Source organism: Hippoglossus stenolepis, chromosome 3 (genome assembly GCF_022539355.2).
Source record: "Hippoglossus stenolepis isolate QCI-W04-F060 chromosome 3, HSTE1.2, whole genome shotgun sequence".
NCBI lineage: Eukaryota > Metazoa > Chordata > Actinopteri > Pleuronectiformes > Pleuronectidae > Hippoglossus > Hippoglossus stenolepis.
In genome coordinates this window covers 12681640-12697252 of record NC_061485.1, presented here as the reverse complement: position 1 = coordinate 12697252, position 15613 = coordinate 12681640, and the positions used below count along the sequence as shown (strand labels likewise).

At 40.1% G+C, this 15613-nt stretch overlaps 3 protein-coding genes across 8 annotated transcripts; 1 reads left to right on the top strand and 2 right to left on the bottom strand.

Annotated features, from left to right (window-relative positions):
• The first annotated feature begins 22 nt into the window (after positions 1–22).
• glyctk (glycerate kinase) lies at positions 23–12238 on the top strand. 4 transcript variants are annotated; one of them, XM_035153189.2, is made up of 5 exons: positions 23–154; positions 9662–10048; positions 10137–10288; positions 10365–10540; positions 10633–12238. In XM_035153189.2, exons 2-5 carry the CDS (start codon positions 9693–9695, stop codon positions 11521–11523), a joined length of 1575 nt encoding a protein of 524 aa, XP_035009080.2. In that variant the 5' UTR covers positions 23–154; positions 9662–9692; the 3' UTR covers positions 11524–12238. The 4 variants fall into 4 exon arrangements, with proteins under 4 accessions (XP_035009080.2, XP_035009079.2, XP_035009082.2 ...); XM_035153188.2 differs by lacking the exon at positions 23–154 and adding an exon at positions 1883–2017; XM_035153191.2 differs by lacking the exon at positions 23–154 and adding an exon at positions 6360–7779.
• Positions 1328–6199, bottom strand: wdr82 (WD repeat domain 82). Its single transcript, XM_035153193.2, has 9 exons — positions 5835–6199; positions 4175–4272; positions 3464–3530; positions 3261–3360; positions 3042–3158; positions 2792–2947; positions 2417–2486; positions 1793–1935; positions 1328–1557 (listed from the first exon to the last, which is right to left on the bottom strand). Exons 1-9 carry the CDS (start codon positions 5993–5995, stop codon positions 1528–1530), a joined length of 942 nt encoding a protein of 313 aa, XP_035009084.1. The 5' UTR covers positions 5996–6199; the 3' UTR covers positions 1328–1527.
• Positions 12239–13233: 995 nt separating the features above from the next.
• On the bottom strand, positions 13234–14905 carry tcta (T cell leukemia translocation altered). 3 transcript variants are annotated; one of them, XR_004695116.1, is made up of 3 exons: positions 14511–14905; positions 14295–14429; positions 13234–13549 (listed from the first exon to the last, which is right to left on the bottom strand). XR_004695116.1 is itself a non-coding variant. In XM_035153038.1 (3 exons), the coding sequence occupies exons 1-3, from the start codon at positions 14719–14721 to the stop codon at positions 13507–13509; spliced, it is 306 nt and encodes a 101-aa protein (XP_035008929.1). In that variant the 5' UTR covers positions 14722–14899; the 3' UTR covers positions 13234–13506. The 3 variants fall into 3 exon arrangements, 1 of the variants encoding a protein (XP_035008929.1); XR_004695115.1 differs by having other exon boundaries at positions 14318–14429; positions 14511–14904; XM_035153038.1 differs by having other exon boundaries at positions 14378–14429; positions 14511–14899.
• Between the last annotated feature and the right edge of the window lie 708 nt (positions 14906–15613).

The following is a 15613-nucleotide window of genomic DNA, read 5'->3' as shown; positions in this document are numbered from 1 at the left end:
CAGTGAGAGGTAACCTGATCACCTCGCTCCCAAATTTAGCTCCCAATGACTGACTGTCTGTCCCGTCCTGTGAGCTGGTCTGTGAAACCCCCACCGCACTACAGCACCTGCAGCGGAGAGTCAGGCCCAGCAATGAACAACTTCAACTTCTGAGGCAAGTACAAATAAAATCAGATATATTGTCCCAAAACAAGTCACATTGATCGGTCAGTACTTAGATCTGAACTCACTGAACGATTGTTTCACCATTTAACAGTTAAATGGACTGTACCCTTCCTCTCATTGCGATTTTACAATGTGTTATTGAGGTAAAACACGAATAGTCTGGTGATAATCAGTTACAAATCAATGATTTAGGCTGATGAGGGAAAAACAAAGGCAGCAAAAAGCTTTTGTTGAATTCAAAAGCCAAATTCGATAAAAATAAAATACAAAGGCACTCAGAGTGCAGAGCTCCAACAGTCCCCTTATTAAACAACCTTTAAATCAACTAGATCTGGATTTTTATTTGGATCCAAATTGGACAAACTCATGTTTGATGTTTTTCATTAAAACCATTAAAGAAAGTGAAAAACATTTCTTGGATCCACACTGAAGTATAACGGTTTCTTCTCTGACCGACACATCTTTCCACTGAGTTGTGTGTTAATCTGTCCAGTGGTTTGTGTAATCACGCTACGACACAAACAAATGCAGATGAAAACAACCTCTTGTTGCTATGGAGACATTGCAAATCCCAGTACTAGTCAACTTGACAACAGTGATGATCGACACCTGATCTTGTTGACATCATTTTCTAAATATAAGACACACATTTCGAAACCGGCAGCGGTTGTTTATAATGTCTTCTATATGTAGTGAGAATTTAATCTGATAAATATTACCATGGCAACGTAAATCATCTTCAAAATCCTAACATGGGTGACCCAGCTCCGATTTGGTCAAATCCTCCTTAGTAGTAACTTATAATAACTTGTTCTAAATAAAATATTTCCCTTTGAATAGTAATATAGATATATGCCTATAACTAACTACATATAAACACAAGTATAGATTCAAATGAAATTCATTAATATCATTGTTGTGTATAGACTAATCTGAAAGGACTCAACTGATTTCAACACGAGTTTGTATCTAAATATATCAAACTTCAATCGGTCTGAATAATATATTAATTTAAAAATCAATGTATTTTCTCTGAATCTTCAAAATATTCTATGTAATAGTTTGTCTCTTTAACCACTTTTATTTTGTCACAATTATTTTGTAAAAATCCAAATCATGGACTAAGCATTGACACATGACACAATAATCAAGTTGACAAAACTTACAAAAGAAACAATTTAATGTTAAATAGAAATATAAAAAAGGACAATAGAGAAGAAATCTATTTCTGAAAACAACTTATTTACAATTTGAGTTTGATTTGCCACAAATCCCTGCGATATTCACATAGAGCTGGTTTTGCTGACCCCTGCTGGTCACGTCCATCTTCAGCCTTCAGCAGAAGCCGAGCCTTCACTTCACTCAGTCGTCTATTGTCGGCAGCCAGAACGCCTGAAAGGTCATTTGAAGATCCATTAAAAAAAACACGTCGCTCACACACAAGACTCCTAATGTCATGTTGTAACCTTTAAAGTCACTCAGACAGTTGTGACATATTTAATATAACTGTGTCAAAATGCCACTGAAGAGAAGAAACTAAAGTCCCATGCATGGCTAACATGTCTTTCTGCCTGACACACTTTGGAAAGCAATCATTGGAAACCTAACTCCCTTAGTGCACACTCACCATGTTGGAACAGGCACTTGCAACTGTCATGAACTTGGGGTTGAACTGTAAGCACGTAACTGGTCCTGTGTGCTTCCCATCTAATAGAGCCACCTTCATACCGCTCTCTGCGTTCCACACGTGGATCTTTCCGTCCTCCGACCCTGGAAAACATGGACGATTCAAATATTTGAGGAAAGTAGGACCAGCGATGACGATGATGTAACAAATCAGGTTTCCTAAGAGGTAAATGTAAGACTTTCTAAGTCCTCCATAACACAATAATGTAGGCATTTTAAACCCATTTAATTTCAAGTTAAAAATTTACTTATATTCAACAGGAACATGACTATACAGAACCATGTATACAAGTTTTGTCTTTTTCAACAGGGTAAAGGTAACAAGTGTGCTGTTCTAAAGCCAGATCTTATTAAATCCAATTTTAGGTATTACTTCTAGAATTTGTCATTTTTATGATGAAAGGAGACACACCGTTAAACCACTTCATACGTTTTTAAAACCTGTCAAAAGACATTTTAAGACCCAAGATTCAGATTATCGGATATGAGACCATTCAAGACTTGGTATAAAACTAATTCCAACACAGAGACAGCAAACGGGAGAGAAATGACAAACTTAACTTACCGATCATAACGAACTGAGAGTCAGGAGTGAACGATGCCTCTAGCGTTACACATTTACTGTTGTTGTAGCCCTGTGGGTAAACACACAGCAGCATCCATGAGCAATTATTCAGAGATCAGTGAAACAGCAACAAAGAACACCCCGGTACACAGAGCTTGTATGTTAACCTTACTGATCCTCACTCTTTAAAAAAATGAATCTAATTCTAAAATAAAATAAAAAGATGTAATTGAACTCGTTATTTGACTGTGTGAGGGATTTCCATTCATCAGTACTTTTCAGTCGGTGTCCTGGTTGTGATTTAGATGTGCATCTGCCTGTGTTTTAGTTTCAGTCATTTATATTTCCACACATTAAGCATGAGTTGTCTCTTACCCCAAACGAGTGCACCACAGCGCCCTTAAAAGCATCTAAGACCCGAAGAGCGGCGCCGTTAGTCGAAAGAAGAATTAGTTTTCCATCGTTGCTAAATTTGAGTCCTGTCCACTCGCACGTCCGATCGTACTGAAGCTTGAAGGTTGCAAAGGGACCCTGTTGACAAGCGTGATAATGACTGGTTAGCTCCTAATTTTAGAGAAACGTCATCATGAATGATCTCACACACACACATACAACCACATCTTGCCTTGTCAAATGAGCGCAGGTCATAAAGTTTAACCATCTCCGAGTTTATTCCTGCAGCAAAAATTAGACCCTCCGGGTCAAAGGAGCAAACTGGTTTCCCCTGCAGGTGCATCAGACCCTACAGTGGACAGAAAACAGGAGAATGTCAGTAACAGCTCAACTCTCCATAAAAGATGAAGCAGAAATACCAGTAGACGTTCAACAAATTAAACATTCTCACCTGGCAGTTGGGCGACCGCAGATCCCAAAGTCGAATAGTTTTATCTAATGAACCAGAAATAAACGTATCGTCCACGGGAGACATGGAGAGAGACGTCACTCTGAGCACAACAGAAAAAATAATGAAATATTAGAACACAGAAACTTAATACAATCAAACCAAGGTAGAGAACAAAGTAAGACAGGTAAACATCCCATCCTCACCTTTTGTTATGCCCCGGAAAGTAGCGGATGTATTTGTTGTCATGAAGGGACAGGTATCGGATAGTATCTTAAGGAAAAGAAACAACACAATTAAAATGAGGAAGAAAAGAAAAAGGCAAGAACGAGGCTGTCATTAAAAACATGAAGTCAATGGTGGGCAGGTGCGATGAATAGACTCGACCGTGGGCAAGGCAGTCACTTGTACAGTTAGCTCCTGTATGGGGCAGAATCACAGACCCTCAAACTGTACAAACAACTACCTCAGACCAAAGTGAGTAGTGTGGCCTCCGAGATCCAGATGCTTTCCACCGGGGTCCTTTACACATCTGTCTCCACAGTACAACCAGGGAAACACATCATGACACTGACAGGATGGAATCAGGAGAACGTATGAAATTTTGAATAATCCAATTCTGCGATGCAACTTTAATGTCTTGTAGATTAGAAAGAAGCATTTCAACAAGTCTGCAATGACACAAATTGAACACCTCTACTTATTTGGCTATATTTTGCAAAACATGTTTTTCTTATTATTCATGAAAACATCCCACTATCATTACAGGTAGAAAATTCAAAACCATTGTGATTGTAGATTTTTGATGAATTCTTAAATTTATGGAATAAAAACCATGTCACACAAACTGAACTTCATTCATATTATCCACGTTATCCAAACAATAAAAACCAGCAAGTATTTGAGTGTCAACATACCATCGATTTTGTTGGAACTGTAGACCACAGTGTTGGCAGCGTGCGTGTACCTGATCAGATCCACTCCATACTTCTTACTGTAGAGAGTCCTCTTGGGTCTGCCATAAAGTAGAGAAAGAGCAAACAGGCATTTAAAAATCACCTGAAATGTTTTTGACAAATAATCCCATTGTCTTTTTGTAATGTTTACTTTCCATTCTGCAAAACTACACGACTGTTGATGAGGTAACTTAAGTCACAGTTATTATGGTTTGATTTTAACTATAGTTGAGACTATAAATGATTTAAGCGCTGGCACGTCAACATCAGCTGGTGTTGTCCCTAGTTTTCCCCTCAATAATGGTCACATTTGAGGTAAAGCTATTCTGTTTTTTGTGCTTGTGTGGAGTTTGTGTTGGAGACTTGCGTTGTGTACTTGGGGACCAGTAATGTGTAGATGTAAATGGGCTCAATTTTAAAGTAGCCGCGAGCTGGTGTTGCACACGGTTTGCGGTGCGCAGAGGAGAAGACGACAGATGTTGAGACAAGGCACCGAGGGGCAGATGAAACTTACATCATTTGAATTTGAAGGAAAATCTATCCTAGGACGTAAATAGCTTCACAGTCTTACATATAGAACCTTTAATGCCATTAAGACTGAGGTATGATTTATCAGAAACGTTTAAATGCTTCTTTGGGCAGTTACAATTTTGGAAGAGCATTTGTAATTCGAGCTAGTAAATCATAAAGATGCCAATAGATTACTGCAGGGTTACAACGAGCATTTGTTGTACTACTGTACTTTAAAACGTGCGTCACAGTCCTGAAGTGTCCTCTTCAAACTGCTTGTTGTGTTCCTCCTACACTTTTAAAAGCCAAACGCGATATATTTTAAAGTTTAATGAGAGAACGGCAGCAAATGTTGGCATCAGAGAAGATGGATTCAGCCAATAACTAAGATGATTTATCTAAATACTAAAATTGTAGCTGATTCATTTTCCGTGGATCAACTTCTTCCAGAAGTAAAATTGCAAATAATGATTTTATTGCTCATTAATCTTATTATTTACTTCATTTTGCACTTTGTTTATGAAATTGTTGGAAAAATACCACAATTTGGATATTTGCCAAAGCACAGGATGAATCAGTGTAAAATTATAATTCCCATATATCAAAGAAAGGCAGCAAATGATCACATTTAAAAAGCTGCAACTAACAAGCGACTAAATGAATTAATCATCAAAGATGGAGGGATTTTAATTCATTTACAGCAGCAGCTTTTTATCTGCGACACTTGATTCTATTTGTCGCAATAATAAAATCAGTGAGATTGATCAGCTGCCTATTCGCCCCCGAGCAGCGCTGTTCCACTGATGCACCTTGTTTTTAAATCAACTCACTTACTATCACGAGCTAATTTCACTGTAAAAAAGACGTTTTAAGGATTCTTAACGGATTATGATCCACGTTTAATACACATCTATATACGCGCATGTGCACGAAACCCCCGGAACAGACAGGATTCATGTCGCGGGAGCTCAAACTACATGTAACTAACGTGTAATTCACATTTCATACAATCGCTGCAGACTGTGATCGCAGCGCAGCAGGCCTCGCTAGTTAGCATAGCGGCTAGCTGGCGTCAGACCCGGCGGTAAAATGGAGGCAGAGCCGCGCTTACTTTCCCTCCTGACAGTCGTACAGGACCAGGGAGTCGTCGTCGCTGCTGGAAATGATCGTTTCTCCGTTCGAGCTGAAGTCGAAGCAGTTGATTTTCTCGGAGTTTTCCCGGAACACCTTAGCGACCCTGAAGCTCCGCAGCACATTGTCCGTCAGCTTCATGGTGGCCTGTGGGAGAGAGGGGCGGCAGACCCTCCGCTGGCGGTGTGGAACCTGCCTACAGGGAGCACTGGTGCAGCCGGAGGAGAAACGACCTGCGGAGGAGCGCGCAGCGGGCTTTTGGATGAAGTGTGGCCCGGACACAGAGACTGAAACCCGCCTGAAACGCTCCGGATCCTCGGGAGGGAAAAGCACCGCCTTCCCTCCACACGGCGGTGACGCGCATATTCACCACCTGACGCGCGCATCAGCAAGAAACCACGCGATGTTGCCGGTTATCGCGATAGCTGTGTGTTTGTTTGAATGACCGCGGCCTGCACGTTGTTGTGAAAACATAATCCAACATAAAACAATAGGTAAACTTTTCATCAAAGAAAATGCAGTACTATGTTGTACACATGTAGAACAGTAGTACACAGTGTATTTTCAGTTTTTACAGTATTACTGTATAACCCAGAACAGAGTTCCCTTTCCTGCCACCGAGCCCACAATGTGGATGACAAGGGTAAAAATAGGAGTTATAATAATTGTAATAATAATAATAATAACCCTTATTAATATTGCACAGAGTTTAAACAGAGTTTACAAAGTGCTTTGACAGCAAAGCAAGAAAAGTAAATATAAGAGAAATAACAATCAGCAGGATGCAATGTGACAAGGAGACCAGACAACCAGGTTTAGGTGGTTTGAAAGACGGTCGTGTTCAAACTAAATGAAAAAATATAGAGATATGTCACATGAAAACTTGAACACATCAAAGCGGTGATGTGACAATAAAGACAATGGCAATAATTATTATGAAAAAGGGGAAAAAAGACAAGTTGACTAAAGATATCTAAAACCTGCAATAAGTTGCTCAACTTGAATCAAGATAAAATTATATCTGTTCTATACCAGTTCCCTTTTAAGTTGAAATGTTGAAAATGTTAAACAACACCATATCCATCAAAACATGATGAATTATACAGTTTTATCTACCGCTGGGTGGAGATACATGTTTTGGCCTGAAGGTGGAGATCTGCCCCCTGATCTGCACCAAAATTAAATGGGTTCTTCCTTGGGTCATTTCCCTCCTCTCCATAAAAATCTTTTGAAATTGGTCAAGTACTTTTTGTGTAATCCTGCTAACAATCAAACAAACAAACACTGATGAAAACATAACCTCCTTTGTGCAGGTAACAAACAAACTAATAGTTCCTGACTTGGAATAATCAAAAACATAAAGTGAACCTCCAAACTCTTTATCAATTGTCGTTGATGAATGAATTACATCAAATACACTTGATTCCCTGCTATCACACGTGAGAGTCAGACTCTCAGCCCTCATAAACTTAAGAAACGCCTCACTGAGCACCATGTGTAGTTCTGAGAAAAACACCTGCATCCACTGTGCACGAGTTCAGCGTGAACCAGCTGTATGTTGTGACCTCTTTGAACTGTGCCTCAGAATGAATGGATCCAAAGTCTGTCAGACTCAGTGCACGTGAATTTTACCACTGTGTTCACACACCAGCACTGAACTCGCTTCTGGTATCACTGTCCTTTTTTTGTCCTCACTTAGTAATTGGCCCAAAAAAAGTAAAACTAAAAAGGCTGAACACAGCAGAGTGACCACAGTGCTTCATGTATTCTGTGGTCCATTCAAGTCAATTATTACACACAGGGTACACAACCCCAGTCAGAGTCTGCTCACATTTTTCGCTTTGCTGCCTGACTGCAGAATTGGAGCAAACATATCAGACGTCCAGTGAAATCCACAGGCTTTAATCCCATTTACAACCTAACAGGTAGGCTGCACGAGTCTTCAGGAAGCACAGTTTGATGGGAAATGTGTTAAGTCATTTGTGACAAGCTAACTGAGGGTTTGGTTGATATAACCAGAATCACCAGGCAAAGGTCTCTGCATTTCCTTTCAGCCTATCACCATTGATTGAATTATGCTAGTACTATTTAAGTATAGTTTTCTTGTGGCCAATACAGATCTCTTGGGGCTGCAATCCTCTGATACATGTTTTACTCAAGTTGATGATTAATGTGCTTTATAATCGTATCTCACCTCATCAGTGGAGATGTTCCAGTGCAAGCTTTTAGAAATGTCCCTGATAACGATACTGTTGAAACTGTTTGTTTGTATGCAAATCTTTATATGTACCAATCTCATTTTACATCTTTATCATCTAAATGTTGCTTTTGAGAGTACTTCAAATATTATAACTTATATCTACGATCCTTATCGTTATTAATATCATGTCTTATAGATGTATATACTTTTTTTATTAAATTAAATTAATCTTATTTACAACAAAACCATGTCTTCTACTGGCATCAATCTGTTGAAGCTTTGAAAAAGTCGCAGAGACATTTTAGATAAGTATATTTTAAAAATAAATATTCCATCTCTGTTTTTACCTAATATGTAATTTAAATCTGTATGATAATTCATAGCAGATGTAAAAAGTAAGTACTGCCTTGAAGTAATCTTCTTTGATTTTATTTTAATGAGGAATTTATCCGATTCAGAGATTAATATCATGTGTCTGGAAAAGGTCTTATATTAATATAATATATAATATATATTATAAAGTATTTAAGTTTCCGTCAGATAAAACAGCAAATCCCTTCTTCTTCTTCACCGCTTGAAAAAACGCAAAAGCACTTGTCCGAGCGGCGAAGAAGAAGAAGAAGAAGAAGGGATTTCCGCTAGTTTAGCATTAGCTAGTGTTGCTACAAACAACTCGGTAAACTCGTCAAAGACAGCGACAAAGAAAGAGAGAAACAAAAAGAGAAAACCAACCAACATGTCGGGGTTCATTGTTCTGGACGATCAGCCTCTGTCGGTGGTTTAAAATGAGGGATTTCTGTGGAGCACATAGAGCCACGGTACTGGAGCTGGACCTGTTGTTGTTTTGCAATGTTACTGAGACAGATACAAAGCTGTTGTGGCTGCATGTGAACACTAGGAAATGTATTCCTAGATTTATTTAGTTTTGAAGTTTTATACTGTTTTAAACTTATAAAGTTCTTATTTGTCTAAACTGTGGCTGCACTTCAACAGCTATTGTAAAGAAGTAATTGTGGTGTATTTTTTGTATTTATTTATTTACTTGTCTTCTTTTTCAGTCATGACTGACTAGTATGACTGACTGTATATGTTAAACCTGAGTCAGGTCATACAACAATCACTTCCATACAGGAGCATACCGCTGAAATATAGAATACTTTATATAAGTTATTGTTTTATTGCACAGGGATTCGATCTGAACTCGGTATCAGCTGATACACAAAGTCCAGGTATCAGAAATGTGGTGTTGGAACAACTCTATTTTTCAGTGCACCTTGCAAGCAGCTGATGTACATTCACTTTCAGTACTGACCACACATGCTGGGCAGCGCAGTGACCACTAACATAAAGTAAAATATAATTGCCATTGCATAATAAACTGAGTCCATGCTATTAGTTTCTGCTGTGTAAAGTTTAGATTTATGGAGGATGTGTAAAATAAAGAATTTGATGTATTGTTAAAAGTTTCTTCTACTTCTACTCAAGAGTTTAAAGTGACCTTCAACCAACCAAAAATGATCAGTCACTGTAGAATATGATGTATACTAATATGATATATAAGTGTGGTTAATTGTTTTTAATCTGTTTGCCGTTTCTTCACCCCTCAGGCAGTTCGGGCTCGAGGCCAGTGAACTGTTCATGGCACGTCTTCTCTCCCTGTTGCGGCCTCAGCCGCTGCTGGCCCTCGTGGGTAGGAGGAAACCGACGCTGTGCAAAATGTCAATGGACTCAAGGGCACGCCAAGTGTTTGCAGCTGCAGTGGAGGCGGTCCAGCCAGACGCTGTGGTCCGGCAGAGTATAGAGCGCAAAGAGGACTCCGTCATCATCAATGGTAAAAAATTCACACTCAAACACAACCTGCACTTGGTGGGATTTGGAAAAGCCGTGCTGGGTATGGCTGCGGAGGCAGAGAGGATTGTGGGGGATCATTTGGTGAAAGGAGTCATAAGTGTCCCTCATGGGATTCAGCAGACGTTACAGCAGCATGGGAAAAAGTAAGCATAACCTTCAAAAGGTAAACAACATAAAATATCCAACAGAAAACCAGATAAAGCATAATACAACTTTTCATTTCCATCACAGCCATCTGTTGTTAAAAGAAAACAGTTGCATCAAAGTAATGGAGGGAGCCAAGCACAACCTGCCAGACACTGATGCCCAGAAAGCAGCAGAAAGAATCAAGCAATTAGCCAGTGAACTGACAGAGGAAGACCTGCTACTTGTACTGATTTCAGGTAAATACATCACTTACCTTGTTGCTTATTCTTTGCACAATACGTTGATTAACAAGAGGTGGTTCAATTCCTTCAGGCGGAGGCTCTGCGCTATTACCTGCACCCATCCCACCAATCGTGTTGCAAGAGAAACTGGATGTTACCCGCAGACTTGCAGCATCTGGTGCCACAATTCAAGAGCTGAACACTGTGCGTCGAGCCCTTTCCTTCTTAAAGGGTGGAGGACTCGCACATTATGCTCACCCTGCACAGGTAACGTGCTTTTAGTTTTGAAACTGCTGTTCATTGTTCAGAAGCGATTCCAGCATTGCACTTTGAATATCACATTTCTGATCACGTCACAGGTGATCGCGCTGATACTGTCAGATGTGATCGGAGATCCTGTGGACTTGATAGCCAGCGGTCCCACAGTCTGCAGTGAGGTGTGGCCTGAGGAGGTTTTGTCAGTCCTTGAACAGTACAAGCTGTTGAACTCTATACCAGCATCAGTAAAGGAGGTCCTTGGGAGACCGAATCCCAGGCGGAAGGATGATAAGGATAAAACGGACAAGGCAGAAAATGTTCTCAACGTTGTGATTGGCTCCAACGGCATCGCCCTCAAGAACGCAGGACTCCGTGCCCGAGAGCTAGGTTTCCGCCCTGTTGTCCTGTCGCTGGGAGTGTGCGGTGATGTGAAGTCAGTCTCCAGACTCTACGGCCTCCTGGCCCGCTTTGCGATTTCTGCAGAGGAACCTCCTCCCGAGATTGTCGCTGAGCTGCTGAAGCTGGGTCCCGAAGTAGGTGTGGAGAGCTGGGACCTGTGCCGTACCATGCAGGTCTTGGGTGAAGGGCGCACGGAGGGATGGGGTGCCACATGTCTCCTAGCTGGAGGTGAGCCCACTGTAGAGTTGACAGGAAAGGGTCGAGGTGGTCGAAACCAGGAGTTGGCTATGCGAGTTGGCCTGGAGATGAGAGGCCTGCAGCTGCCGCCTAATGGTCCCGTCTTCCTGAGTGGTGGAACCGATGGCCAAGATGGACCCACTGAGGCAGCAGGGGCCCTTACTGATGGGGGGTTGTATGAAGAAGCACAAGCACAGGGGCTGGACATCAACAACTTCCTTACCAACAACGATTCTTATACGTTTTTTTCACGTCTTTCTGTCGGGCAACGTTTACTTGTACCTGGCCTAACTTGCACCAATGTGATGGATGTGCACATGCTGTTTATTCCACCAATTCCCATTAACAAAGACTAACTCCGAGGGTGGATCTGAGTAAAACAATAATTTATGTCCCTGTTCATGTTTTAGTTTCATTACCTCCACCAAGGAGGTTATGTTTATTAACCCGTCTGTCTGTTTATTTGTTGGTTTGTCAGCAGGATTACACAAAAACTACTATTGTGGAATTTGCACAAACCTTGGTGTAAGGATAAAATATGAGCCAAGATCCAGCAACTTTTAGAAAACACGGGGAAGCAGAAATGTTCAAATCCTGCAAGACTGGACTGAGTTCTGGACATCATGGACTGTGCCATTTAAGAACATTGTTTTGCTAAGGCAATCATAGTTGTTTTAGCTTTGGCTATAGGTCTGACTGACATAAAAATCCATCCGTCCATCCATTATCTGTATCTAGATTTCCCTTTTGAAGGTCGCAGGGGGAGCAGAACGGAGTACGCCCCCTGGACAGGTCGCCAGTTCTGACTTAAAAATAAATCTCCGAAGTCAGTTTTCTTGCAGACTATAGCAGTTTATCCATCCTTTCTATGTTTACTTTCTAACCACACAACCCACAAGTCTGCTGTGGAGATGCATCCCTGCAACACACCACCATTTTGAGCCAGTGTGGAAATAAGAAAAAGTGTGAAGCATCTGGACAAAGCTGCTGTAGGTACTGTCTCCCTTCTCGATATCCACAGTGACAGAAACAGTGTGAACCACTGCAAAAATAAACCAGTGACCTTGGAAATCTTCTTGTATCTTTTCTCTAATTTGTATGTTAGAATTCTTACGAAGGTTCTTTTGTCCTTTTTCCAAGAAACTGATTAACAGGCTTTTTGTCCTTTCAAATACAGTCGTCATTCATCACATAAAGAATACACACAGACGATGGTTATTAAAATCTTAGATATCATAGACGAGATTAATGTATAATTATACTCCACTTGTTTTAATCATAGATTTTCTTTTACTCTGACAAAGGTGTTGGCTCAGTCAATGTTAATTAAATGGAAAAATCAACACTTGATATAAACTTTTTTCTTATTAAGTGCACTCGTCATGGTAAACAGCAGTTGTTAAAGGTTCAGTGTGTAAGATTTAGGTGAAAGGGATCTATTGGCAGAAATTGAATATAAAATAATCCTTGTGATGTTTTCATTAGTGTGTTAAATCTAAATTGTAAGAATTGTTTTCTATACCCTAGAATGGGCCCTTTATATTTAAATACTTTTACATCAGGAGCGGGTTTTCTCTATGGAGGCTACCTTTTTATTTTATTTTTTTTACAGTCGTCCAAACTGGACAAACTAAACACATTTTGAGTTATTATGACAACTGAAGGCTTTCACAGGTTCTCTCTCATGTTTGGAAGGGGAGGGTGAGGTGAAGGGTATTCAGCGGCAACATGCATCTTCACTACTAGATGTCACTAAATTCTACACACTGAACCTTTAAGTCACGAAAAATCATGTAAGATAAAAGATGAGCTGATTTTCATGGATCCGTCTTCATATAGACCAAATGCATTATTTATGAAATAACTGATTAAAATGACCACTGCAAAAAACCTTTCTAATCAGTAACTACACACATGCAAATCACTCACTGTCACCAGTCACTTGCCTCTGCAGTTATTCAGCCTTACTATAATTTAAAAAAAATCTGTCAACATGATCTTGTGTTTTGTGACTTAAAATAAAACTGTACGTTTTCATTTCCATACACAATTCAAATCTTGCCTTCTTGAAAGAAAAAAAAGCTTTTATGCAGAATAAAATCTGTTCATTGACCAGAGATAACAGACTGAAATAAATATTGTACAGTCAGTTTAGTGCATATCAGTGTCAGACTGTTGGTATGCATGGTCACATGTTTCTTCAGGCAGACGCCAGATGGTGCATCCATCTTGAGTGCACTGAAGATTATGTTTTTCAGAGGTGTGGGTGTAATGGATGTCTCTGAAGGACTTAAACTGTCCAGGTCTCACTTGCATAAAGTCCAAAGTCAATTGTCCTGTTAATCTCGATGCGTCTTCAGAGTATCCCTGGCTTTGCTTTCCCTGCAAGAATAAAAGAATGGTATTACTAACAAAATAATAACTAGCCTAAGAGTAATGCAATATAAGTAGGACACAACATCTACAACACAAGTAAACCACCCTCATCACAATTGTTACAATGGCAGACTTGCTGACTTTAAAGGCCCTTTCTGGACTTTCAACCAGTTACATTTCAGTTCTTTTGACACCACATGAGCCTGGATGTAACCGGAGGTTCTCAGTGAAGGCCCTGCTCACCTTTCCACAGTCCCAGCTGAGGACCAATGGTGACCGGGACTTTTCTGTCTTTGGAACAATCTCCCTGAGGAGATTCTCTTATCGTCCTCTTTTAAATCTCTCTTTAGGACACATTTTTTAGGAGTGTTTTCTCCTAGTTCTGGTCTTACAGACTATTTTCAGCTTTTAATTGTTTCCTATTGTTTGCTTTCCATTTAAAAAAAATGTTTAAACATGTAAAGCACCTTGTAGCCTTGTTTTAAAAAGGTGCTATATGAATAAAGTTAATCATTGTTGTTATATTAAATGATGCAGCTTCAGTTTAGTCTCGACTCAATGCTGTAACCCAGTATCCCTCTACCATTAAAGACCTTACTGGAGTAAGATAAGATGGACAGGTCTGGTTTACTTAAAGAACATGAGCATGTATATATAAATGGGCGAAATTCACAATAAGAGACTAATGTGGAATAATATGATATAATATAATGAATGGAGGTTAAAGAGCTCAGACTGCACTAATGCAAACCAAAGTGAAGCAGGTGAGACTACATGACAGTGGGAGTCTGGTGGAGTCTCCAGCCCGGAGCCACAGGGCGCTGGGTCACCTACCATCCCCTCAGGTGTGGGGCTGTGTCAGGGGGACCTCCGTTCTGCCCGGTCCCTTCAACACAAACACACACACAGGTGAAGCTAACGTGGCTAACACTCGTCCAGCGACACGGATACAGACAGAACCACTCACCTTGTCGGTAATACATGTCGTTCACCGTGTTCCCGTAGACTTTCCACGCGAAGTGAATGGCGATGAGACTGAAAATCAACCAGCTGAGCAAGATCTTGAATATGGAAACTCTCATGTCGTTGGCGAGCCAGTCGTCCACGAACTCGGTGAGGAACGACAGGCAGCTGTCAGCGATGCGGGACAAGAACTCAAAGTCCCATGGTTCCTCCATCGTGTCAGGTTGTCCGGCTAACGAGGGTTAAAACCAACCGACTGGGCTTTATGTCCGTAGTTAATTAAAACAACTAGAAACGTCGCTGTGGCTATCTTGCATACGATAACCTGGTAGCCATCTTTAGTTCTTCTTCTTCTTGTTGTTTTGGGTTTTATCGGCGGTGGTCAAGCAACCATTTGGTGCATTACCGCCACCAGCTGGTATGGAGTGGGGATCAGGCTGTATTATGTCATCTATTCTGTGGAGTTAAAATAAAATAAAATTTCGAAAAACAACAAAAACCGTATATTCTCTAAATGATATTTGTTTTTATAAATATTTTTTAATATATATATTTAAATATAACATATATATAATGTGTTTCCAAATCTGAGTCTTGATATTATTTTTTTTTCTCTCTTGTTTCTTCCTGCCCATCTCATTTCTCTCACTTTCCTTTGAATTTGGTAAAAAAACATTGTCCTTTCCTGTCTTCCTCCCATTGCTTCTGCCACCTCTCTTTAAACCTCTGTTTAATGATGCTGTTATTCTCTGCTTTACTAAAGCGGACTGCCACATCAGTGCAAGTTAATTCGCCATTTCACTTCCCTTAAAACCGATATGTGCCTGTATCAATAAAAAAAAACTTAGTAGCCATCTTCCCCGTTACGCAGGGAGTTTAGGAATGGCGAAGTTGAAGTAGCCTGGCGTAAACATTCTTCTTTCGTTTAGTCTTTTAGTTTCAATTGCAAACACCATTATTATATTTTGTAAATGAAAAGTTAATTTTGCAACCAACCTAGCTCGTAGCCTCAATTTTAAATACAGCACCTCTTATTCCAACAGCGTTTCCTGCGCAAACTGTAAGAATCCAATGTAATTATTTTATTGTTTGTAGCAGCAGGTTTTT